The sequence below is a fragment of the Callospermophilus lateralis genome, chromosome 4, assembly GCF_048772815.1.
Source record: "Callospermophilus lateralis isolate mCalLat2 chromosome 4, mCalLat2.hap1, whole genome shotgun sequence".
NCBI classification, from domain to species: Eukaryota; Metazoa; Chordata; class Mammalia; order Rodentia; family Sciuridae; genus Callospermophilus; species Callospermophilus lateralis.
In genome coordinates, this window is record NC_135308.1 from 82,922,174 (window position 1) to 82,949,260 (window position 27,087).

Sequence of the window (27,087 nt, forward strand, 5' to 3'; positions counted from 1 at the left end):
GATATAATGAAGTCCCTTTTCTTTACTCTCAATTCTCAAGCTCTTGGCAGTGTACTAGAAGGTTAAGATAAAAATTCAGAAATCTGCAGTGGAAAACTAAGAGTGGAACAAAGGAAACAGAGATCACATCTGCTTGAAATAGCCAGTGCAAGCATCACAGGATGTCTTCCAGCCCCCTCATAAAAAGCCTCTTGGGATTGCTGGGCATGGTGCTATTGGGATCATCACTTTGCAGCAGACGTGCCCTCGATTTCTGCCTTGCTCCAGACCTCCAGGCTTGAACTCAGCCTCCTGCTTGGGCAGTTCAATTTATGATGTAGTTTCTTGTTGAGTAAACAATGCCCCATCTTCATAAAATCTCCACCTCACTCCTTAACCTGCCCCTCTAGATGCATTTAATCTCAGCAGACCACAGGGATGGGAGGTGGGGGGACTCAACCAGCTCTGTAGACACAAAGCCATTTCCATTTCCAGGACCTTCTCTGATGTCTTCCAGGGATGTCTGAATGAGCACTGTACTAAAGTGGGGCATAATTCAGCTGAAGTTCAAGTGACAAAGCTAAATCACGAATAAGGAGTCTTTGGATGTATCACTTCCTGGTGGACTGGAAAGACTTAATATTGAGGAGTGGTAATTGGGCAAGTTTTGAAAGCAAAGTCCTTAAAATCTGGTGACTACAGATACTTTTGTTTCAGGAAAAGTGGTGTAATAAGAATCAGAACAGATATTTGGGAAGGGGACCCTCTGGGGGTCCCACCCTGTTCTTGCACAAGGTCTGCATGGAAAAGGGATTAGATAATAAAACAAAATTAACCCTTTTTTAACTTTATTTTTGAAGTCTTTCAAGTCCCTGTACTTCACTATCTTGGTCATACTGGGAATGGAAGTAATGAATTCAAGGCTTTCCCCCCCTACCCACAAAGGATATAGATTAACATCAATACCTGTAGGAATAAAACCTGTTTTACTAAGAAAGAAATAGTTAAGGTAATACTTTCTGACATCCCAGCTGTCTTCACTAGCTGTTATCTTTTATGCAAATTATTGACTTCCTCCCAGTCTCGGTTTTCTCATCTGTAGAATGGGCATTATAATTCTGCTTAAGATTATGGTGAGCATTATGTGAAAAGATAGTACGCTGTGTGGCAAAGTATTAAGCTGCCAATACCAGTCTGTAATCACTCTCTTAAGTCAAAGTCACTGTCTTTTTTTTTTTTTTTTTTTTAAACAAAACAAATGGCAGCCTGGAACCATACTTCCCTATGATCTGGATAAATATATTTAGATGTCCTTTGGCTGGAGTTTTCGTGAGGAGCCAAGGCTCTGTAGGTCAAGAGTTGGCGCAGGAGCCAACGGATTGTCTGCCAAGAATTCTTGCCAAAACTTTTCAGACTACACTCCAACTCCTGCCCTTCTCCAGTGCCGTCACGGAGCTACAGCAGAGCTGGAGCAATACTCGCCCGTCTCCCTGCACTGCTTCCCTCGGCGTCCACCCCTACACAAGACACCCCTGGAAGCAGGTTCGGGGGGAATTCGCAGCGGGGTGCGGCGACGCACGGGGGCCTCTGCTCACCTGGTTGGCGCGCGGCAGCCAAAGGCAACAATAGCAGCAACAGCGGCAGCAACTGCAGCGGCGGCGGTGGCAGTGGCAGAGCCCTCAGCCCGAGGCTTCGGCGGGACATCGCTTTGCGGCCGCGACCTCCTCTCGGCTGGTCTAGGCACCGCTGGGGCGCGCGGTGGCAGCTGTTGCAAGAGCGGCTCTCGGGGTGGCAGGCGGGCGCTGCGTCTCAGAAGTTGGGGAGTTCTTAACTTTCCTCTCCCATTAGCCCTGCCTATTTGGGGCTTTTTAGGGGCGAGGAAAGCTTCACGTGGCTTGGAGAACAACCTTCGCCCTACTGGGCCCCAATCTGGGGGAAGGCGGATCCCTTTCGTCTGACCCTCCAGCAACCTGTGGGCAGGGCTGGGAAAGTTCCTCAGCTGCACTTCTGGGGAACGTGCCGGCTGCGCCCTGCTTTTTCAGGACTAGTGGGGCAGTTTGGAGGCCCAGGGCTTGAAGGAATCAGTTCACAGTGCCACTGGTCTCTGCTTCCGAGATGGCCACGCTACTAGCAGAGGATGAGGCATCCAGAGTGACGGTAGAGCTCATACTCTGCCCACACGCGCTTCTCCTGCTTTGCCCTTCTGTGATTCCTCAGGGATCAGCGCCCCGTGCCCCGGGCGATTTAACCTGAATCCATTTGCTGCTGCTAGAAACTTTTGATCGTTTGTTTCTCTTCTTGGGTTGAAGCCAACACTGGAGCGTGATTCACGCAGGGTCGAAACTAGATCCCCCCTGATCCCCTGTGGTGTCCCCATTTCTCTGCATGGCTAGTTGAAAGTGACATTGTGAAGTAGGCAAAATTATGTCTTGGGTGACATTGGCAAAGGGTGCCCTAGGTGACATTGTGAAGTAGGCAAAAGGCATCTTATTCATTCAATAGCATTGATTGAACCCATCTTATGCTTCTGGTACCAGTGCTACAAAGACAGTTAAGAGCAACTCCTCCCACACGCCTAGAAGGGACAAAGCCCTGTGAATAAACGGGTAGGTGAAAGTTGCCACTAATTCTGTAAAAGAGCTGTGATTAAAGGGAAGTGGGGACAGCCAGATGTGGTGGACAGGGCTGTGATCCCAGAAACTCTGGAGACTGAAGCAGGAGGATTACAAGTTCAAGACAAAGCCTGGGCAATTTAGTGACACTCTGTATCAAAATAAAATGGGGAAAAAATGAGGAGAAAAAAAAAAGAAAGAAAAGAAAGGGATGGGAGTGTATGTCAGTGGTGAGCTCTCCTGGGTTCAATCTCCCCACAAAAGCTTAGTCCTTGTCCCCATACCAATCCAATTACAAGGACATGGTTTTGAGAAAAAGGAAAAAGAAGGTTTATTGCTTTGCCAGCAAAGGAGAAACACAGGGGACTCCTCCATCAGCAGGAACAGGGGGCTCTTAAAAAGGTAATTCAAAGGCTACATTCCAGGTGTTCTCTGTTGGAGTTGTAATTCACCTGTTAATTTGGGAGAAGTCATTTCTGACATTTTTGGTACCATCCCCAAAGTCTGAATTACTTCGTTCCTATGGCAAATGTGTATTCAAGGACAGATAAATCTGCCTAGGATGAGGAAGAAGGGTAATCTTATTTTCCCTGAGAGATTAAGGAGAGAGGAAGAGAAAGAAACATGTCCATTTTAAAAATAAATCAAAATGGCAGAGCAGCAAGGGCTACACTCAAAACATAAAGCAGACCCCTCTTATATTACCACCAAAAAAAAAAAAAAAAAGAGAGGAGTGAGCAGTGGGGACGGTTAGGAGGTGACAAGTCACCACTCAACATCCACTTTTGACTTGGCCTTTCTTCTAAGCTTCATTGAGGTTTCAAGGGATCATGGGAAGAGACAACAGGCAGCACTTTTTCTAGAAAAGGAACTACATTTGTAATTGTTAGAAAAACACAGAACAACTAAAAGAACATCAAATCCCTGTACAAATTGCAAGTTAAAATTTTGCTATCATGTTGACATTCATGTAATGAAGGAAGGAATTGAGGACATCGTAGTAATTGCACACTTTCTTTCAAGTTAGCAAATAAACAAGAAGGAAAATTATGAACATTTTGGTTGTGTCATGTAGGGAAGAGAACTACATTGGGACATTCAAGGAAGTTGTGCCACCCCAAATATTTCAGCCATGGTGCCATGTTTCACCCTCCTCATCCTACTAACCCTTAGTATCCAAGGAACAACGTATTCTGATGAAATAATATATATAAACATGTCTGATGTCAACTATGTGGCATTCATCCATCAATTATTTAGCCATTCAATGTTTGTTGCCTACCATGATTCAGGCACAGAGATGCAGTCATAGACCTTGCTTCCAACAGGGGGAGCAATTACTTAGATAACAAATTAAACTGGATCAAGAGTTTCTCAACTTCAAAGCCATTGCAGTTTGGGATCAGACAAGTCTTTGTTGTTGGGGGATTTCCCTGTGTACCCATTAACCCACTGGATGACAGTAGCACTCCCCACTATTTGTGACCCCTGAAAATATCTCCAGACATTGTCAAATGTTCCCTTATGGTGCAAAAATGCCCTAGTTGAGAACCACAAAATTACGTGATGACAAATCTTCACTTTAAAGTGTGCTGGTTTTATATATCTGGAGAGACATGAGCAGCAAAAGTTACTCATTTTAAATCTAAGGTGAGGAGGACCAAAGAATGTGTCAGCTATGAAACGTTCTCATCACTTCTATAATGAACTTCCTGGTTTGGGGCTACTTGTCATCCATTACTTTAGTCTTGGTACCAACTTTTCATAAATCTGGACTCTACTGGTTTAGAGGTTTTAGTGAGCAAAGATGGAGGTATGGTCCCACCATGGCACACAGTACAGTGTCCTGAATTGGAATTTGAAAACACAATCCTTTTTTGAGTTCCTCTGAAAAAAAAAAAAAAAAGAAAATGGGTAAGAAAAGGATTCTAGTGTTGGTTAGAGTAATGTAGCTTGGCTATCAATAAAGAAATAGCACTGCTGCATGGCTGGAGCTGAAGCGTAGAGGGAATTCAGGGGAGTCCCTTGTGTCATCATATACTAGGAATAGTAATGGAAGTGCGGAAACCTCACCCAGGCAGCTCTGCTGGGGAGTCAGGCTCCTCACCCCAGTGAGCAAAGAACCCTAAGCATCTGAGATGCCCGCCCAAAGCAAGGGAAGGTGGAAAGAAGGTGGAAAAGAGAAGTCGTAAGTATCATCTATAGCCAAGTGACCATGTAGAAACTGGGACAGTGGACTTCATTGGCTTCTATATTTCTTCCTTACTGTAACATACATATGGTGAATTGAAATTTTTATAGTTCCATTATGTACTATGCCAAATGTAAACCTGTTTCTTTCCCAAAAGAGTATAGTTAATTTAGATTCAAACAGTGATCCATTGGTGGTTAAAAAAAAAGTCGTGCCAAATTTAAGGGTATTCCGTCTTACTTGGGAAATCCTTACCATCCTTTGCCTCTTCCATATCTTCCCCTTCCTCAGAGAATTAAGTAAGGGACTCAGTGAATCATTCTTTTGACCTTTTGGTCTCTCTTAAGGTGTGGTTTGTCTCATCCAGCTGTCAGGAATTACAATGCACAGTTGTCTGCTGTTGATGTCTGCAGCACCACCATGACCTAAGGTTAAGATTCCCACATACTCTCTGTATTAATTAGGGTAACACCATCCACAGTGATAAGTGAACTCTGTGTTCAATGGATTTATGCAATGCAGTGTGGGCATTCTTCTTGGTAAGTGGCTTTCTTCCATGTGGATATCTAGGAACTCAATGTCCTTTCATCTGCGGCTTCACCATACACTAAGGCAGAAGTTCCCAAAGTGAGGGCCAAAAACTTTAATAGCAGTAATTTGATCAGTGTCCAACCAACAGCTGTGTTTCCCTGAGAAAGTTAAAAGTATCCCAAAGAGCCCTTTTGGTTCATTATAGTATGTTCTGCTATTATTGTTTTCTATGAGTATTTGATGGATTCTTAGATACCCTCTGTGAATTCACTGTGGTTGCCAAATTGTATGTAGGAACCATGACCATGGGCCTTGGAATCTTTTCTTTCAGCCACAGAGAAGGCAAAGAGTGTGGAAAGAGCAAACACACCTGCTTCTTAATCAATTCCACTCACCTTCCATCGGTAAGAACTGAACATATTGTCACACCTGGGATGTCACCTCTCAGTACAGAAGAGAACGAGAGAACACATCTTGGGTAAGCAGCTAGCTGTTTCTGGCACATTGGGCAACCTCTCCATCCTGACTTAGATCCTACTTGGGCTTTTGGTTCATCTTCATACCCTTCTGAACCCTGGTATAGTGGCAGTAGGGGGCTTAAAGTTACTCTGACCTAGTGATCATCAATCAGTAAGTCTGCCTTAAGTGTCATCTCCCTAAACACCTCCCCTGGCCACTCTAAACCTCTGGTGCCATGGGGGACACAGGGCTCTTTTTCAAGACTTGTAAGTTCATGAGCTACAGTGGGGGAGGTTTAACTATCATCTTCTCTGCTCCCATAATTCTAGACCTACTTGGCATTTCAATTACTAAATATTTCCACACCCTGCCCCACCCATCAATAGATGACTCTTTCCTTAGAGGATGGTTGGTGCTGGGCTTTCTCACCGGTCCTCTGTGCATCTCTTACCAGTTTTTTTGACTTTTTACTTCTGTGGATATGAACAAATTCAATATTAGCATACCTTCTAATTCCAATTTATGGTTCTTCAATGTACTGTATACCATCTTATCTCAGTCTGTCTTTCCATTTTTCATACCAAGCTTTTGAATATTTTAAAACATTTTTTTTTCTCTCAGTTATATGGATCTTACATTTTAGTGCCTGTTGAAGACTAGTGTGTCTATAACACAAGACCTCAAAAAGCCACAAATCAGCCAGGCGTGGTGGCACACCCTTGTTATTCCGATGACTCGGGAGACTGAGGCAGGAAGATAGCAAGTTCAAAGCCAGCCTCGGCAAGTTGGCAAGACCCTAAGCAACTTAGATCTTCAAAACAAAAAATAAATACTCTGGGTTCAATCCCTAGTATCTCTGTGCTCCCCTCTGCAAAAAGCCACACATCTTAATCTTTTATTTTCCAATATTTTAGTATTCTTCTTTGAGTGATACCTTAGCCTCTTGGAAGGAATCTAATAATGGAAGATTTCCTAAGTTAAACAAGAATTTTTCAGAAGAAAAATGCATTAGTTATTTTAAACTACCATCTAAGTAGTCTTATGTATATTTACTTCTGTAATTGATTTTTCCTTTTCTGTTCTTTTTTTTCCCTTATTGTGTGTATAGTTGTATTGGTAATTAAATATACCATTTGGTGTATTGCTACAGAACCAAAGAAAGGGTGAACACTCCTCAGAAATACTGAGCTTGGGCTTTTTGCCTGTCCAACATATTTCTCTATTAAACACTTACAGCTATTCTTCCAATTTTTGTTTGTACCAGGGATTGAACCTAGGGGTGCTTAATCACTGAGCCATATCCCCAGCCCTTTTTATTTTTATTTAGAGACAGGGACTTGCTAAGTTTGCTTAGGGCCTGGCTTTGAATTTGACATTCTCCTGCTTCAGCCTTCCAAACCTCTGGCATTACAGGTGTGTGCTACTATGCCCAGGTTCTTTTAGATTTTAAGAAAGAATTTAAGCCTTGATGATATTGGAATAACAACGAATAAATAAAAGGTGCTTGATAAATATTTGATGAATCTGGCTAGTCTTGATTGAATGAAGACAATAAGAAGAAAAATCTTGGGCACTTATTTCTTGGAAAATGGCTAAAAATGAACCTTTTTAGGCAATCCAGGGACAAAACTCCAGATTTCTTTCTTGGAAAAGTTTGTTTCAGTCTAGTTGTATAAACTAGATGAATATCTCCTGGATATGAAGAATTAAGTTAGAAACTGTGCATATCAATCTTCCACACAATTGTAATCTGAGAAGGAAGTCTGGTATACGGCCAAGAGCGTTTGAATATTCCGTCTGTTGAGCAACATGCTGTCTGCTAGCTCTTTCAACTTTAAGATGAGTGATAAGAAACAAGAACCAGATGACAGGAGTCTGAAAAATACTGCAGAATGACAGAAAGGGGGCATCATACTGAAATCTCTAATTTCTAAACATTTCCAATCTTAGGGATCAAAACAAAGTTTAGAAGACGTTTAGGCATCTTCCATAGCATACGAGAAAACATGGCCTCTATTTACTAAGAAAGACCATTTATAAAGAGAAACAGATTGTGTCCAATTAGAAAAATGAGAAATTATACCCCAATGATACAAATGTATGAATTGCCAAGATCATTGTAATGTTATGTGTAGAAAATAATAATAAATATAATAATAAAGAGAAACAGATTGAAAAGAAAATGCATGAAATGAAAAGGGAGATGGGGGATAGGACAAGAAGAAAGTTGATAGAAAACAAAGAGTTTAGCAGAAGAATTAACATCGCTAAGAAGAGAAATTGACATGTTGCAAATGAAGTAATTTGAAGGACAGATTGTTGAAATCTTCCAAAAAGTAGGAGGGTAAGACTTTTTAAAAATGAAAAAAAAAAAAAAAAGAGATACCAAAGATTATAATTCAATGTAAGAATAATATGTGTTCCTGGAGATGAAATGAACTAATTAGAATGGAAGCACCTCTCAAAACCCTATCAAGAAAATTTTTCCAAGCTGAAGAAACAGATCTCAGTGCTTCTCCCTGAGATGGGAGGTGCACACGTCACCTATGTGGTAGTCTTGGCAAAAAACACTCAACTTGCATCAAGTCAGGAGGACAAAAGCGGGCTGGGTCAACTCATGGGTATTCAACAAGCTTTGAAGGGATCTGTGCTCAATTTGATGTCTGCTGTGACCATCTTGAAATTCTTAAATTTTTAGCAAAGTGGCTTTTCATTTTGCAGTAGGTCTTGCGAATTACGCAGATGTTCTGAAATCTGGCAAATCCAGATCGTAGGACATTCTACAGGACAACAGGTCTATATTCTTTTAAAATATCATTATTTAATGGCTACTCCTCCCTATAAGACACACACACACACACACACACACACACACACACACACACACACACACGGCACTCTCTAGGTTAAAGGCAACTAAAGAGAAACAATGTGATATTTAATTAAATACTGAGTACGGTGTGTATAGAGTGTGATATGAAGGAGATTTTTTTTCTGGGGAATATTTGAAGACATTATTTATTTATTTTGGTACTGGGGATTGAACTTGGGGTTGCTTTACTACTGAGCTACATCCCCACCCCTTTTCATTTTTTTGAGACAGGACCTTGCTAAGTTGCTGAGGCTGGCCTTGAACTTGGCTCTTCCTGCCTTCGCCTCCCAAGTCTCTGGGATTATGCAACTGCACCAGTATGCTCAGTTATTTGAATACATTTAAACAGATAAGGACATTGTAAAAGATGGTATTTATTATATATTTAAAAGCTTTAAATATATAGTATTTTCGGGAGGTGCAGAAGAATGTCCTGGTCTTCATGGAATACATATGCTCTTGTGAAGTGGTAATGATTTCTGCAGTTTTCAAATGGTTTGGTAAAAGTAAATGTATGCATTGCTGGACAGAAGGAAAATAAATATGGAAATAAAAAACACTAATCCTTTCAACAATTTTTTTTAACTTTAAGGGGATAGTTTTTATTTTCCATCAAGAGATATTTTTTATTGACATATAATAATTTAATTTCGTAGCTATTGTGAATACAAAAACTACTACAGTAAACATGGGAGTGCACTTATCTCTTTAATCAACTGATTTCATTTCCTTTGGATATTTATCTAGTATTGGGATTGCTGGATCATACAGTAGTTCTATTTTTTAGTTTTTTGAGAACCCTCCACACTGTTTTAGGGGGCAGCTTTTAATGGATACTTACTCGTTGACTTCCCAGGTAACCTTCCTCTTGTCCAGAATCTCCCTTTCCATGTTACCATCGCTATCTAAGCCCTCAGCGCCTCTTCCTGTGCCCCTCAGCAGCCAGCATATTCCTTCCCTTACCCCAGCTCTCCCAAGCCTATCAGTTCACCTGCTGCTTTTGAAAGTCCTCCCTCAACAAAGGTGGGGGCCTCTTCTTAAGGATAATAGAGTTTCTGCTATAAAGAAAATAGTAGGTTTGGAATTGGCACCTACACAAAGAAGAAGAGAAATACTGTGAACGTTCCAGAGGACAGGAAGTGGAGGAATGTGGATTACCTGCAGAACACTACACATCAGATTGACTTTGACTACTTTGCACTGTGAAATGCCAGGAGATGTTGGAATACCATCTGTAGACTTTCTGGGGGGAAAAGGTTGTGAATGTGAAATTTTATATTCATTTAATTTTAGTTTCCATGTGAAGGCAAAGTTTCAAAGCCACCAAAAATACACCCAAAATTTCTAAGAATCATTTGTAAAAGAATTACTTTGATACACATCAACCGACAAGTCCAAAGTAGACCTGAGGAGCAGGGAAATCATGTAAAAATGTAAAGGGGAATCTTTCATGCAGTTTAGAAATTCTGGACCCAAAATTCAGGAATCAAGTTGGTTTCACATTCTCTTGTGGCTTCTGCAGCTCGGAAGAGCTTGCTCTCCTCTGTGTTCTATTAGCAGGCTATATTTTTCTTCTGCTTTCATTTTGCCTGCTGATGCAAAGTGGTATTTCTTAGTCTACACCCTTCTCCACAGGCTCAGATGAACTCCTGGCTTTGGTTGATGATCAGGTAAAACACTTAAACAGGTACTTTACTATATATCACTATCAAGTTACAGGGTTGGAACACTATGTCAAGAAGAATTACATAACAGAATCAAAGTTACATAAAAACCATAAGGGCCATTTTTATTGCCAAATAAAATGAGCAATGATTTGGTACATCCTGACAACTCCTATCGAATCATGAGTCATGTTTTTAAAAACTGGATCTAGGAAAAACAAATGACTCAGGAATGCTATTCAGTTGGCCCTTCATATTTGTGGGTTTCGCATCTAGGGTTTCGATCAACTTCAAATCAAAAATATGGGAAAAACAAAAATTGTATTCCTACTGAACATATGTATACTTTGTCTTTAATCCCTAAACAACATAGTATAACAAGTATATACATAATATTTACATGGTACTAGGTATTATAAGTATTGGGATTGCTGGATCCTACGGTAGGCTCTGAGGTGTATGCAGTCTAGAGATAAAGTGTACAGGAGAATGTGCATAGGGGATAAATAAATACCATGCCATTTTATGAAAGGGACTCGCAAGCATCTGCAGATTTTTGTTTTGGGGGCAGTTCAGAACTAATCCCCTGTGAGTATCAAGCAATGGCTGTTTTAATAGTCATGAAGCCCATCTCCTTAGTGCCTGCCTTCTGTGGTATTATCCTTGATACTAAGGGAGCACAGGATATTTGGCTGAACTAAAGTTTCATATTTGGACGTGTCTGGAGAATGCATGAGTCCACATGTATTCATCCAAGTTGACTTGTACTGAAGAAGGAAATGGGAAGTAGGCTCATGTGTGAGCACTGAGGAGAAAGCAAAATGGGTGCGAGATGGAGGAAAGAATGGGAAGAAAAGCATGATGTCTCCCATAAGATGCCTGCCCAGTGACTTGGTTTGAGTTCCTGAAAGAGAAAAGGGGATTTGGGCAGAGGGAGAAAGGGCAGATTTCAAGAAGGGGTTTTTAGACCTGGGAACATTAGAGCATTGTTCTGACCTCAGACGACAGCAGGGCTTGTGGAGCAGGGACGAGAGGCATCGCTTCCATGTCATCAAAGCTCCCACTCAGCAACATCCGCAGGGAGGGCCACATGGCTTTGACGCTGTAAAGCTCAAATGTGTGCATACAGTAGAACGCCATCATATGGTATGAGTCCAAAATGTGAATGGTCTAAGAGGAAGGGCACATTTTCACAAGGTTAATGAAATGAAAATAGTGGCTGAAGCGAGGATAGGAGCCAATGGTGGGTATCATTACCAATTTGTTTTACTGTGTGAGAGAAAGAATAGTGAGAGCATATTATATCAGATGTCTCTGCATTATGCCTCTGTATTGTGGGGTTTGGGTGACTTTTTTTCCTCACATCAATATTTTTCAAAAATTTTATGACCATAATATGATAGTTTCTCATTTAAATTTTTTACCTTTAATTTTAGAATATCTGTAGGAAATTTCATTTTGGTATCAAAACCAAAATATTTGAAAGTGTTCTGATTGAATAAATCCTTGTAATAGACTTAATTAGATTATAACTAGAAAAAGGGGTTTTCAATAGGCTATTGTACAGTTTGAAACAAAAAAATCCATTTCAAAGCCAGCCTTTTCACTTTGAATAAATAGTTTGGTTACAACATATTTCTGTAGTTGTATTTTTTTTTTTTTCCTGCAAACCTTCTCCGTGATCAAAAACAGCAGTTGGATATTTGGATCATCTAGGAAGCATTTTGAAAATACTCACGGTTGCTTACAGCCCAATGATCATGCATTTTGATCTGATCACATCTGGATTGGGGTTTTAAAATCCTTCCTTAAAAAGAAAAAAAAAAAAAAGGCAGGGGGCATTTCCTCAGTCTGCATTGGGGAGAGCATCTTTTTTTTTTTTTTTTTTTTTAATTGTATCCTGGGAAAGCTTGACATTCATCTAGTTTCATCTCTCTTGGATGAACCCTGTGTTGGTCTGTTCTTTTCTCCTTAAAATCCTTGAAAATCAGTATAGTGTTAAATGAATGCTGTCTTCCCCTAGAGCAGCCCAGAACATTGGAGGCTCTGAGGTGTATGCAGTTGGATTTCAGCTCAGCGGGATTAGTCACCAGCCTGAGTGATGGTTGTTCTACACTGGCTCCTCCAGGGGGATGACTTTAAACACCCCACCCTCCAATAAAGAGGCTCACTGGGCCTTTTCACATAAACATTAAGCCAAATCAAAGCAGCAGAGTTGCCCTCTGACCTCTAGGACCCTCCCACTCCTCCTCCATCACTTGTTTTATTAGCTTCCCACATGGAAGTCCTGGTTCCCTTACGATGACAGTGGAGTTTTGCCTTTGAATTCTCTATACTGTCCACACAAAGCCCTTTATTGACACTAGGATTTAATGGCCTAGGAGAGCGTTTATTTTTATTTCCCTGTTTGCCCCCCTCATTTTGATCAGTGAAAAATGGTGGTTAAGATTTGTGGTTTCTGGGACTGAATCATGTGGTTTCAAATCTTCACTTTGTCACTCACTGAATAAGTAACGATGTGTCTTCCTGCCTTTGTTCCTGACCTGGATCATGGTGCCATTTCCTAGGTGTTATATAAGTGCTGTGAGTTAACAGAATGAAAGAGATGTGAACAGTGTGTGTGTGTGCACTGTTGCACAAGAGCTGACTTGACCTGGTTTTGAAGTCACAGCTAAAAACTCTCAGTTCCTTTTTGGGGGCGGTTTGCTAAGCCCTGCCCTGAAGCTACTTCCCTTGCCAGGTTCAGGTTCTGGTTATAAACTTGAGCTACCATATCCAATAGGAAATGGCCAGAGCCCTCTGCAGAGCACCACCCATGGCCTCTCTGTGGGCCTGTGGAATTATTCAAAGCACCCACCCCAGGAAACCACAAAACCAAGCTACCCACCCCTCCTCCCCACCCTATATAAACTCCCCCTACAGCTCCAGCTTACTGTTATTCTGTCCCCTGAAGCATGCCCCCATGTGGCTTTGCATAGCAGCCTCTCCTCTATTTTGGAGCTGTAAGAAATAAAAAGTCTATCTTTTGTCTCTTCAGATACCATTGTGTTGTGTCTGGCCATCTGAAGAACCTATAATCATAACAAATATTATATAATTTTGAAATATATGGTATGTGCTAAAAAAATGTTACCCCCCCTTTTTAAAGGGCTTTCTATTTCTGATTTCTACAAAATTTTTTTGCACATAAAATCTTGCAAGACTCTTTCTGAGGGTGAATCATACTTTTTGCTGAGATCATACTTTGTAGGAGTTCTTTATATTGACCATCATATTAGGAAAACATCTTTTCAGTTTTAATTTTGGTGACTTTATTGTATTTCAAATTCAAACAAATGTAACAAAGGAAAATACAGTTTATAAATCTAAACTACAGTTAATTTTTTTAAATTTAAAATTCTTACAGCATTTTTTTTTTTTTTTTTTTTTTTTGTGATACTGGGGATAAAACCCAGGGGCGTTCTACCTCTCAGCTACATTCCCATTCCCTTATTTTTGCAACATCCTATAAATTTGGTAGGTTGTCTTTTGTCTCAAAAATTATCTAATTTCCTTATTTTTTATTCAACTCATTGGTGTTCAACAGTGTGTTGTTTAATTTCAACATATTTGTGCAATATTCAGTTTTTTTGTGCTATTGTTTCTAATTAAATTTTTAATCCATCAGTGGATTCATCTGTTAATGAAATCAGAGCCCTTATGATTCAATCATTTCCCAAAGTCCCACCTCTGAGCACTGCTGCACTGGAGACCAAGTGTCCAACTCATGAGCCTCTGGGAGACAGTCCAGATCCAAACCATAGAATGTGTGAATGATCAGCTGTTCCCACACCATTTTTTAAAAGTGCTGTCTTTGTGCCATTGTATTGCTTTTGCTCCTCGTCAGTTGACTATATTTATATTGGCCTATTACTAGACTTTCTATTCTGTTCCATTGATCCATTTCTGTATTTTTTCCACCACCATTGTGCTTTCTTGATTATTGTAGTCTTGTAGTAAGTCTTGAAATTGTATAGTGCAAGGGTCCTAACTTTATTTATTTATTCATTTTGAGGGGTTATTGGGGATTGAACTCAGGGATACTTGACCACTGAGCCACATCCCCAGGTTTATTCTGTATTTTACTTAGAGACAGGGTCTCTCTGAGTTGCTTAGCACCTTGCTTTTGTTGAGGCTGGCTTTGAACACCTGATCCTCTTGCCTGAGCCTCCCAAGGTGCTGGGATTACAGGCATGCACCACCATGCCTGGCCCAAATTTATTCTGGTTCAGTATCACAACACTTGTTATTTTTTGTGTGGTAAGAGTGTGATTTTTTAAAAAAATAAAAGTACCCTTAAGGAAGTAAAGTACTATCTTATGTTTTTGACTTAACCGTACTCTACTATTGATGTTGAGTATATTTTCATATGCTTGTTGACCATGTGTAGGTCTTATTTGGAGAAATATATATTCATGTTTTTTGGCCCATTTTCAAATTGGTGTCTTAATTTGTTTGGGATACTACAACAAAACACCACAAGTAGAATGGCTTATAAACAACAGATGTTCATGTCTCACAGTTCTGGAGGCAGGGAGGTCCAAAATCAAGTATCAGAAAATCCAGTGCTTGGTAGGGGTGGCCTGCGTACTGGTTTGTGCACAGTTGTCTTTTCACTATATCCTCTCATGGTAGATGGGAGAAAGTCTCTCAGGCTTCTTTTATAAGGGCACTCATCTCATTCATGAGGCCTCTCTTAGGACTTGATCAGCTCCTAATACCATCACTTTGTGGGTAGGATTTCAACATATAAATGTTGGGGAGACACAAATATTCACACATAATATTACTGAGCTGAGGGCCTACCTGGTTGAGCTGGGGCAGCCACCACAGTCCTCCGGTGCCGGTCTTGTGACTTCGCCAGAAAGAACTCGAGCAAAACACAGAGTAGCAAGTGAAAGTTTAAACAGTGGAAGGAGAGGGTTATGCACAACACGGGGACTACACGGACTGTCCAGAAGAGAGGACAGTGGGGTGCTCACAGGGACGGAGTTTTTAAGGAAACTGAGTCCTTTGTTCTTTCTTTGAATTTGGCTGTGTTTTGTTCATGCCCTGTCTCCCCTAAATTGATCTATTATCCTTTGCATAGCCCCCAGCAACTTCCTCTGTGAGGACCTGAATATTCTGGTTGACAGGGTGGTTGTGACATAGTTGGTTGCAAGAGATAATGATGATACTTACCTGAAGGCTGTAGTGTCCCTTGAGCTATAGCTGGGGGGTCTTGATGTACCAGACTCCACTTTTCTGATACTTATCTATCTTAGTGAGGGTCTCAGGATGTTAAGTAATAATTTCCTCAAGGGATTATGGTCCTCCTGCAGCCTGGGGAAGCTTAGGAATTCCAGATCTCATTTCCTAATGTTTGCCTGTTGAGACACATTTCCCTCCAGCTTCAGTTTTATGGCTCCTGGATTCTTCCTGGTACATGGGCCTAATGTCTGTCCTTCATTGTCCTTTCCTTCGACCTGCTAACTAACCTAACAATAACAATTGGGTTTGCTTGTTTTGTTGTTGTTAAGTTACACAAGTTCTTTTTATATTTTAGATACTAATCCCTTATCAGGTAAACAATTTGTAATGATATTTTCACATTTTGTAAGTTATCTTTTTCACTCTGTTGGTTATTTTGATGTGCAGAAGTTTTAAAGTTTGATGTAGTTCCAGTTGTTTATTTTTTGCTTTTGTTACTTGTGCTCTTAATGTTATATACAGAAACTAATTGCCAAATCCAATTTTATGACATTTTCCCCCAACGGTTTCTTTTAGGAATTTTATAGTTTTAGATATTTCATCTAGCTATTTAATCAATTTTATTATTTTTGCATATGGTGTAAGGGTTCAACTTCATTCTTTTGCATATTCCCAACAGCATTTGTTGAACGCACTGTTCCAAGGGTCTTGGAACACTTGTCATCATTTGACCATATACTGAAGAGCTTATTCCTGAGCTCTCTAATCTGTTCCATTGGCACACTTCTGTCTTCATGCCAGTACCATGCTATTGGACTACTGTAGATGTGTAACATGGTTTGAAATCAGGAAAAGACCTTTGTGATGGTTAATTGTGGGTGTCAACGTGACTGAATTAAGGGATACTTAGAGAATTGGTAATGCACAATTGGGGTGTGTCTGTGAGGGTGTTTCCAGAGAAGATTGGTGTATGGGTCACTAAATGAAGTGGGGATGACCTGCCCTGAATGTATGCAGCCTCATCCAATAGGCTGGAGGCCCAGATGGAATTAAAAAAAAAAAAAAGTGGAGGAAGGGGGAACTAGTTCTCTTGCACTTAGGTGGTGTGTTATTCTGTGGCTGTCCTTACCCTTGAATATTATCAGACTTCAGGTTCTTCAGTCTTTGTGAGATATATATATATATATAATTTTTTTTTTAGATGGGGTGGGGCTTCTTGCTAGGTTGCCGTGGCTGGCCTCAAACTTGTGCTCATCCAGCCTCAGTCTCCTGAATAGCTGAGGTTATAGGTGTGCAGCATAGAGACTGCTATGGTTCTTCAGCCTTTGAATGCAATAGTGGTTTACAAGAGGAGTGTGGAAGGGTTGGAGAGGCTAGATAAAGCCGAACTGTTGTAAATGTAGCTTAATAGATGAATCTGGTAGTGGCTTAGAACACCTTATGCTGACAGAAATGTAGAAAGAAATGTAGGCCATACTGATGAGATTTCTTTTTTCTTTTTTTAGAAGTTGATGGACCTTTATTTTATTCATTTATTTATATGTGGTGCTGAGAATTGAACCCAGTGCCTCACACATGCTAGGCAAGTGCTCTACCACTGAGCCACAACCCCAGCCCCCTGATGAGGTTTCTGATGGCAATGAGGGCTCTCCTGGGAATTAGACTAGAGATCACTTCTGTCACACTGTGGTAAAGAATTTGGCTGTATTTTGTCCATGCCCTGATACTTGGTGAGAGGCTGAACTTAAAAGTGATGGACTGGTTTACTTAGTGGAGAGGATTTCAAGGAGCAAAGCCTTCGGGCTGTGGCATGAGTATTATTGGCTGCTTTTAACCTAATTTACAGTGAGAATAAGTAGCAAAAAGGAGCAGAGTGGAAAATTTTTTTAAAAAATTACAGAATGCTTTCAGTAATAGGAACATTTGTTTTTGTTGGTTTTCTGCCACTTTAACAAATAGAGTTAATTGATTTGTAAAGAGAAAAGGTTTCTTTTGGATCATAGTTTTAGAGGTTTTAGCCCATGATTAATTGGCCCTTTTGTTTTGTGTCTGTGGCAAGAGAAGCACATCATAGGGAAGCATTTTGGTGAGCAAAACTGCTTACCTCATGACCAGGGAGCAAAGGAGAGGCAGAGGAGGGGACAGGGAGAGGCTTAAAGACGAGCCTCTAGGCCCCACACATTACGGTTGTCACCAAACTGGAGACCAAGCCTTTAAAGTACATGCATTTTGGGAGCATTCCAGATTCAAACTATAGCAACATTTTAACAATGTTAAGTCTTCTAATCTACAGACATGGGCCATCTCTACATTTATTTGTGTCTTCTTTAATTTGTGTCATCCATGTTTTGCATTTTCAATGTACAAGTCCTTTTCTTCCTTAGTTAGGTTTATTTCTAAAAAATGTATTCATTTGATGATACTATATATAGGATTGTTCTCTTAATTTTTTTTTCAGGTGGCTTGTTGCTAATGTATAGAAATGCCTCTGATTTTGGTGTAATGATTCTGTATTTTGCAGTTTCACTGAATTTATTAGTACTAACAAGCTTTTGATGGAATCATTGGAGTGTTGTACATATACGATCATATCACCTATGAACTGAGATCATTATAATTCTCCTTTTCAGATTCAAATGTAATTTATTTATTTATTTATTTTCTTGTCTAATTGCTCTTGCTAGGATTTCCAATATTATGTTGAAGAGAGGTGGCAAAAGTGTATACCCTGGCTTTGTTCTTGCTCTTAGAGGCAGTACTTTCACTTTTTCTCTATTTAATATAGTATTGTCTATGGGTTTTTATGTGATATCTTCATTATGTTGAAATATTTTCTTTTTATTGTTTGTTTGATAAATATTTCTATCATGAAGAGTGTCATATTTTTTAAACACTTTTTCAGCATCTATTAAAATAATCATGTGATTTCAGTCCTTTATGATGTACAATGGTATATTGCATGAACTGATTTTAACAAACTGAACCATCCTCACATCCTAGGGGTAAACACACTTGGTCACAACATATAATTCTTTTAATATATTGCTGAATTTGACTTTTTATTTATTTATTTTTTTAAGTGTTGGAAATCAAACCTAGGGCCTTGTCCATGCTAGGCAAGTGCTCTACAATTGACTATATCTCCATTCCAATTTGCTAACATTCAGTTCAGATTGTTTGCATTTATGTTTATCAAGTATATTGGCCTTCAGTTTTCTTTTTGTCTTGTATAGTGTCTTTTTTATTGTTTTAATATCAGAATAATTCTGGTTTTACGAAAATGTTTAACAGTGTTTTCTTTGATATTTTCTTCGATAAGTGTTTGAGAAGGCTTAGTGTTAATCATTTAAATGCTCAATAGAATTCAACAGTGAAGCCATCTGATCTGGGCTTTTGATTGTTGGGAGAGTTTTATGATGGACTCAATCTCACTAGTTATAGATGTGTCTGTTCATGCTTTCTGTTTCTTTACGATTCAGTCTGGGTGGGTTGTTTATTTCTAAGAATTTATCTTTTTCCTCTATGCTTTTCAGTTTTTTGATATATAAATGTTCATAGTGGTTCTTTTTATTTCTGTGGCATAAGTTGTAATGTCTTCTCATTTATAATTTTATTTGCATTTTCTCTTTTTCTTAGTCTAGAAGATATTTATCAATTTGGCTGCTCTTTTAGAAAAACTAACTCTAAGTTTCATTTATTTTTAAAATTGTTTAAAATTACTTCATTTATTCCTGCTCTAATCTTTATATTTTCCTCATGTCTGCTAATCTTGTATAGTTTGATCTTATTGTTCTAGTCTACAATGAAAAATGAGAAGGTTTGAGATCTTTATTTTCTAATTTATCTATAAACTTCCTTCTCACTGCTTTTGCAACATCCTATAAATTTGGTAGGTTGTCTTTTGTCTCAAAAATTATCTAATTTTCTTATTTTTTATTCAATTCATTGGTGTTCAACAGTGTGTTGTTTAATTTCAACATATTTGTGCAATATTCAGTTTTTTGTGTGCTATTGTTTCTAATTAAATTTCATTGTGGTTGGAAAAAATAGTTGGTATAATTTCAAATTTCTAAAATTTGTTTAGACTTATTTTGTGACCTAACAAATTATATATTCAGGAGAATGTATATTCTGCTACTATTGAGTGAATGTTCTATATTTGTCTGTTAGATTTAATTGTTTTACAGTGTTGTTCAAATATGATGGTTGTTTTTTTTTTTTCCATTGTTGATTTTCTGTCTGGTTGGTTCTCTTTTTTGGAAAGCAGGGTATTATGTCTACCTTTAGTTCTGTCAATGTTTGCTTTATATATTTAGGTGCTCTGATGTTGGATGCATAAATAATTTATGAGTGCAACTTCTTCCTGTTTAATGTACTCTTGTATTATTATATAATGTCCTCCTTTGTCTCTTTTGACACTTTTATCTGAAAGGATAACTACCCTTGCTTTCTTTTGTTTACTGTTTCTCTGAAATGTATTTTTCTATCCCTTCACTTTTACCTTCTTGTGTCCTTAAATGTAAAAAGAGGCTTGCAGATAACATAAAGTTGTATTTTGTTTTTATTTCATCCAGCTACTCTATGCCTTTTTACAGGTGAGTTAAAACATATTTAAAGTATTATTAATAGGGCAGGGTTGACTATTGACATTTTATTAATTATTTTATGTCTGTGTTATAGCCTGTTCATCTCTCTTATCTTTTGCTGTCTTCCTTCTTGTTTCACTGATAACATCTTAATTCAGTACCTTACAAAAATTCTATGCTTTTATTTCTCTACCCCTCACTGTACATTATTGATGTCACAATTTATGTCTATTTATATGGTGTACCCATCAACATTTCCTTATGTTATTTTTAATATCTTTGTCATTTAACTTTAGGATAAGAATTAAAAGTATTTTAACTAACATTGTTATAGAAATGTGATAAATATGAGGGCTGACTTCATATTTATCTTTATTGTGTTTTTTACTCTCTTATGTATTCAAGCAGCTGTTTAGTGTCTTCGTTTAAAGTTGAAGAACTCCCTTAAGCATTTCTTCTAAGGCAAGTCTACTGATGATGAATTTCCTCAGCCTTTGTTTGTTTTATATCTCCTTCATTTTGATGAATAGTTTTATCATATAGAGTATTTGGGGTTATCTTTTAGCACATTGGTATATATCATTTACTCTCTTCTGGCCTGCAAGGTTTCTGCTAATAAATACTGTTAAAGTCTGATAGAGATTTTCTGTGCCACTGTATGTGACAAATTGCTCTTCTCTTGCTGTTTTTGAAACCCTTTTTCATTAACTGTTGATAATTTTATTATAAAGTATTTTCCTGTGCACTTCTTTTGATTCATCCTAATGAATGCCCTTTGGACTTCCTGGATCTGGGTGTCCAATTTCCTTCCCAGATTTTGGAAGTTTTTATCTATTATATCTTTGAATAAGTTTTGTGATCTGATTTTTCTCTTTTCTTTCTATGACTCTATAATGGATATTTTTTCACTTGATGGTGTCCATTAGAATCCCTTAAGCTTTATTTCATTTTAAATTTTTTCCCTTTTTCTCCCCTACTAAATAATTTCAAATAACCTACCTTTGTATTTATTGGTATTTTTTCTGCTCACTCTAGTTGGTTATTTGACCCTTCTATTGAATTTTTCAATTTAGTTATTATATTCTTCAGCTCCAAGATTTTTGTTTCATTCTTTTAAAAAATTTCAATCTTTGTTGAAATTCTAACTTCACTCATTCTGGACCTTTGAGCATTTTATAATGGTTATTTAAAATTCTATATCATGTTATTCATAGAGATCTTTTTTATTGAGTTTTGTTCTGGTAATTTATCTTGTTTCCTTGTTTGAGCTGTGCTTTCCCCATTTCTTCATTTTCCTTGATTCTTTGTGTTGCAATATGTGCATTAGGAAAAATTGCCACATCTCTACTCTTCAAAGACTAGCCTCATGCAGGAGAAGACCCTGACCATAAGCCAAGCCAGAGATTCTAGGAAATTCTCAAAAAAAAAACAAAACCTGTGTTTTCTCTGGGCTTGTGCATACAAATTCCTGATCAGAGGGATAAGTGGTTTCTCTGTTTCAGGAATTCATATCTTTCTCTCTGGTATTCTGTTTGCTGACTGCATTTTCTGGAGCAGTAGGCCCTAATTCTTTCCTTTTTGTCTGCAAGAGGCCCCTAGGCATCTAGAGAATGCTGGTCCCATCAATACTCTGGGCCAAAAGCCAGTTCTGCCAGCAGTCCCTTGAAAATTAGCAAGAATGACTACATAGTTCAACTGTTTCCCTCTCCAGGCAGAAGCTGGAATATGAGGGTTTCTGCCTATTCACTTGGCAATTAATTAGGGAGAGGGCTTTATAGTGAATGTCTGTGCTTGTCCTAAATTGCCTTTGTTCTCTCTCAGGGCTCTTTGATGTCAGTGTTCATATTCAAACAAGACAGGAACCAGACTCTCAAGTCGTCTACTGAAAAGTCAGAATATTGGATTAAAAATTTTTTTTTAGTTGTACATGGACACAATACCTCTCTTTCTCTCTCTCTCTCTCTCTCTCTCTCTCTCTCTCTCTCTCTCTCTCTCTTTCTATTTGGTGTTGAGAATTGAACCCAGTGCCTCACATGTGCAGGATAAGTGCTCTCCACTGAGCTACAACCCCAGCCCTGAATATTGGATATTGTCCAGTCCTTTCCTCCCTAGAAAGGGAACTGAAGTTTTCTCCTGATTGTGTGGTGCTGTGCACAGGGAGAAATTATAGCAAGTGGGTGTCTCAAATCTTTCTACCTACTCTGTTGTAACAGGTTTTACATTCACATGTGGTGGTTTCTGAATTTCTCATGAAGGGAAATGGTCTGTGTATTGTTCCTGAATTGGTGTATTCCTAGGTGGAAATAGGATCAGATATTTTTATTTTGTCTTCACACTGAAATCCTTAAGTGTTGACACTTACTGACTTTTGAGAGTTCCTTATATAGCCTAGGTGTTACTAGATATTGAGTCTGCAGTATTGTCTTAAATTAACAGTGTCTTTCAAGCATCAGAGAGGAAGGTCTTAATTTTGATGAGGTTCAAAGTTTTCATCTAGAAGTTTTAAACATTTAGATCTGTGAACCATTTTGAATTTTTGTATGTGATACAAGACATTGGTGGATGTTTTTTCTTTCTCTCTTCCTTCCTCCCTCATTTGTGTGTTAATTTTTTCTTCTTTTCTAATGACTTCAGTCTGGTTATGCCATTTTTTAAAAAATGTATTTCTTTATTCTAATTTGTTATATAGGACAGCAGAATGCATTTCAATTCATAGTACACATATAGAGCACAATTTTTCATGTCTGGTTGTACACAAAGTAGAGTCATACCCTTCGTGTCTTCATATATGTACTTAGAATAATGATGTCCACCTCATTCCACAGTCTGTTCTACCCCTCTGCCCCCTCCCTTGCCCTCCCTCTCCTTTGCCCTATCTAAAGTTTCCTCCCACGCTCCCCCCACCTAATCCCCATTATGGATCAGCAACCTCATATAAGAGAAAACATTCGGCATTTGTTTTTTTGGGATTGGCTTACTTCACTTAGCATAGTATTCTTTAATTCCATCCACTTTCCTGCAAATGCCATGATTTTATTTTCTGTTAATGCTGAGTAATATTCAATTGTGTGTATATACCACAGTTTCTTTATCCATTCATCTACTGAAGAGTATATGACAAAAATCTCTGAAAGAGAAACTAGGAAAACTACCCCATTTATAATAGCCTCAAAAAAAACCCCACAAAAAACAAAAAACCCCACCTGGGAATCAACTTAATAAAAGAGGTGAAAGATCTCTACAATGAAAAATTACAGAACACTAAAGAAAAAAATTAAAGAGGACCTTAGAAGTTGGAAAGATCTCCCTTGTTCTTGGGTAGGCAGAATTAATATTGTCAAAATGACCATACTACCAAAAGCACTATACAGATTTAATGCAGTTCCAATCAAAAGCCCAATGATATTCCTTATAGAAATAGAAAAAGCAGTCATGAAATTCATCTGGAAAAAAACAAGATACCCAGAATAGCCAAAGCAACCCTTAGCAGGAAGAGTGAAGCAGGTGGCATCACTATACCAGACCTTAAACTGTACTACAGGGCAATAGTAACAAAAATGGCATGGTATTGGCACCAAAATAGACTTGTAGACCAATGGTACAGAATAGAGGACACAAAGACAATGCCATTTATTTGTAACACATTTCATTTATTTCTATCATGATTTTGTTTTGAGTCTCCACTTGAATTCTGGTTGCTTTCAATTACATAGGTAGGTAAGTAGATAAAAAGATAAATAGATAAATAATGAGTAGGTGAACACTAACATGGTTCTAAAAGTTGGAACTTTACAAAAAGTTCTACTCAGAGAAGCATTCCCACCTCTTTTATCCTATCTCAATTCCCACATTTTGTTCACATCCGTTCCCACCTCACATAGGTAACCAATCTTATTATGTTTGAATTTATCTTCCCTGTTTCTTTTTTCAAGACTACATCATCATTAATTATAGTTACCATGCTGCCTCTAATAGGTCTCTCTATTTCCTTATTTTCCTTAATGTAATGATCTACCCTTCCACCAATATTTCCCCCATGCCCTCTTTCCCTTCCTGTTTCTTTTTCAGTTTGTCATTCTTTCTTACTAAATAAAAGGCATCATACTACTTTTTTTCTCTTAAAATATATCCACAGAAATTCATAGAGAATATTATTTCTTACAGCATTTTGTGGATTTTTATAATTTTTTTTAACATTCTTCAAGGTATGAGCATTGTTTCCAGTGTTTTACAATTACAAACAAAACTGCAACGTGTGTGTGTAGTTTTATATGTTGTTAAAAGTATATCTTCAGGTAAATTCCTAGAAGTAGGATTTCTGGGTAAAAAGGTGTTGTGGGTTGGATTTGAGCTATCTTCCAAAAAGGCATATATTTGGCAATGCTGGAATATTGAGAGGTGAAGTGATTATGTTATGAGTTTAAACTCATCAGTGGATCAATCCATTTGATGGATTCATAATTTGTATGTATTACTGAATGGTAAGATTAGACAGGAGGCCATGGCTGCAGGAAGTAGGTCACTAGAGTCATGATCTTAAATTATATCTCCTGGCTTCTTCCTCCCTCCTTTCCTGTCTCTCTCTCTTCTTTCCCAGCTTCCATGAGCCGAGAACAGCCTTCCTCCACTATACTCTTCCACCATGATGTTTCTGCCTTGGACCAAGTTGATTGTAGGCTGAACCTCTGAAACTGTGAACCTCCCAAATAAACTTTTTATCCTCTAAGTTGTTCTTGTGGGGTATTTTGGTTACAGTGAAAGAAAAACCAACTAACACAAAAGGCAAGTATATATACAGTTTGGTTGTACTAACTTGTTTGCAAAATTTCTTTCCAAAAGCATTGCACCAGCTTGTATGTGTACTATCATGTGTGAAATAACATGCTTCCTCAATGTCTTACCAATAGAATGTATGCCAATCTAATTGGTGAAAATTGGTATCTCAGTATTGCTTGAGTTTATATTTCCCTGAGTTTGAATTATTATCCATTTATATCTTTCCCCCATTTTCTATTACATTTTTGGTCATTTTGTTATACATTATAGGAGTATTTTATCTTTATCTATGTTGCAAATCTTTTTTTTTAAACAAGTTTATAGTTGTCTTTGGCTTTTTGGGAAGCTTTAAAAATACTTGCGTAGCTCCCTTTTTTACATTTAGATTCCAAATACATTTGAATTTACTCTTATGTATAGTATGAGTCTGGTATATAATTTTTTTCCAAATTGCTAATAGTTGTCCTGGCATATTTATTATAAAAGTTCATCTTTTCCCCAAATGACTTGAAATGCCATCTTTATCATATCCAAATTTCTATAGGTACTTGGATCTATTTCTTATCTGTTTTATTCCACTATCCTATCATGGTGTTTTAATTATTGCAGTTTATAATGTATTTTAATATTTGGCAAGTCTATTTATCTTTGTTTTCATTTGTTTTAGGATTTTCCTAAATATTCTTGCATATTTCTTTTTCTCTGCAAATTTTAATAAAATCTCGTTTAATTCCATAAAACTTTGGTTGATCTTTTATTGAGATTATGCTCTGTTAATTTAGGGAAGTTAATGTTTTTATGATGCTGAGTCATTTTATACAAGAACACAGTTCCCAAGAACACTTTCATTATTGCAAAAGCATGGATTATTATAACATCCATTTATAAAATACTAAAACACTTAACATGTCAGTTACTATGCTGATAACTATAGAGATATATTGGTGAGCATGACAGTTTCAGAGTTTTATATAAATTACAGATAAATAAAAGCACATATGTGTCTCAATTAAAGTTAAAATACACATGTCAAAGTGAACTAGGTCTTTTTGTCTGTGATGTTTAATTCAGTGAAGGCTCACTATGGTTCCATTTTTATGTTCACACTTTCCTAAATAAACATCTTTGCATTGAAAAGGCTTGTTTTGAAATATGACAGAACCAATATCTTTTGAGTTTCTGGAGCTTCAACAATATTGGAACTACTGTGGACCTACCTAGGCCATTCATAATGGCATCGTAATGATCAGTTTAACCCAGCCAACAAAATGCTTAGATGAATTTAGGTAAGTGCTTTGTCTGTGTCTCACTCATTACCCGAGCTCTGATGGAGGAAACTAATAAGCAGAAAAGTCTGGTGCCATTAAATATTCTCAAGACTCAATCTCAAACAGACCCTCAACTTCCCCTTGGCCTGCTTTTTTATTTCTTTGGGCAGCCACATTTTCACTTCCATAAAGACTTCTTCAAATTCTTTTCACTGTCTTCAAACTTCCCTTATCATTGCTCTTGTTCTGAGCAGATGTCCCACCTCCACTACAGAAAGAAAGCAGAAGTCATAGTGTGGGGACTCCCTCAACTTCCCCCTATCAACTTTGTGCAAGGACTTCAAGAACTTGAACTTATGATCTCTTCATTCCAGTCTGTTATGGTGAAGGAGATATTATTATTGTCATGGTCTAGATTCATCCCTTAGCTTACTTCAGGTCCTCAACTCTTTTTTACTCTTAATTCAGCTTTATGCCTTCAAGTGTCTATTTTTTTGTTTTCTATCTTTGGCCTTTCTTTTTACTCTTCTCCTTTTCAAAACATATATACCTATTGAGTTCTAACATTAAAAGCAAAATTCTTTTTACTTTCTGGCAATGGCTACATTTCTTTCCTCTCCATCATTCTAATTTCTTAAGTCATAAATCTGGGATTTTGTGAGGAAAAATAGAGATAATTAGTATGGATGCATAAGTGCACACAGAGAAATAAACAAGCTTGAAGAAAACATGGGATAGCTGCAGAGCACCACAGTGTACCTGGGCTTTGGGGCCAGGTTTAACCCAAGGGGTTGGGTGCCACAGCTGATGCATAAGATATGTTTGCCTAGTCTTGGTGAACTATGTAATATAAACAATGTGGTCTTAGCAAGGATCTTCCTTTATTTGGAATATGAAATAACTAAAGTTATCTTACAATG

General features: G+C 38.0%; 1 protein-coding gene and 1 long non-coding RNA gene across 4 annotated transcripts in view; one reads left to right on the plus strand and one right to left on the minus strand.

The window, feature by feature from the left end:
• The window catches only part of Plbd1 (phospholipase B domain containing 1), a 61,039-nt gene extending 59,123 nt beyond the window's left edge, over positions 1–1,916 (minus strand). The window contains exon 1 of the mRNA XM_076854145.1: positions 1,575–1,916. Coding sequence (XP_076710260.1) covers positions 1,575–1,683 — 109 coding nt within the window. The 5' untranslated portion in view covers positions 1,684–1,916. The remainder of the gene's footprint in view (positions 1–1,574) is intronic.
• On the plus strand, positions 1,436–25,528 carry LOC143397736 (uncharacterized). Of its 3 annotated transcripts, XR_013091200.1 has the most exons (4): positions 1,436–2,136; positions 2,517–2,585; positions 5,645–5,791; positions 24,721–25,528. It is a non-coding gene; the product is annotated as an uncharacterized LOC143397736 (long non-coding RNA). The 3 variants fall into 3 exon arrangements; XR_013091198.1 differs by having other exon boundaries at positions 1,436–2,585; XR_013091199.1 differs by lacking the exon at positions 24,721–25,528 and adding an exon at positions 8,494–9,453 and having other exon boundaries at positions 1,436–2,585.
• Positions 25,529–27,087: the final 1,559 nt, after the last annotated feature.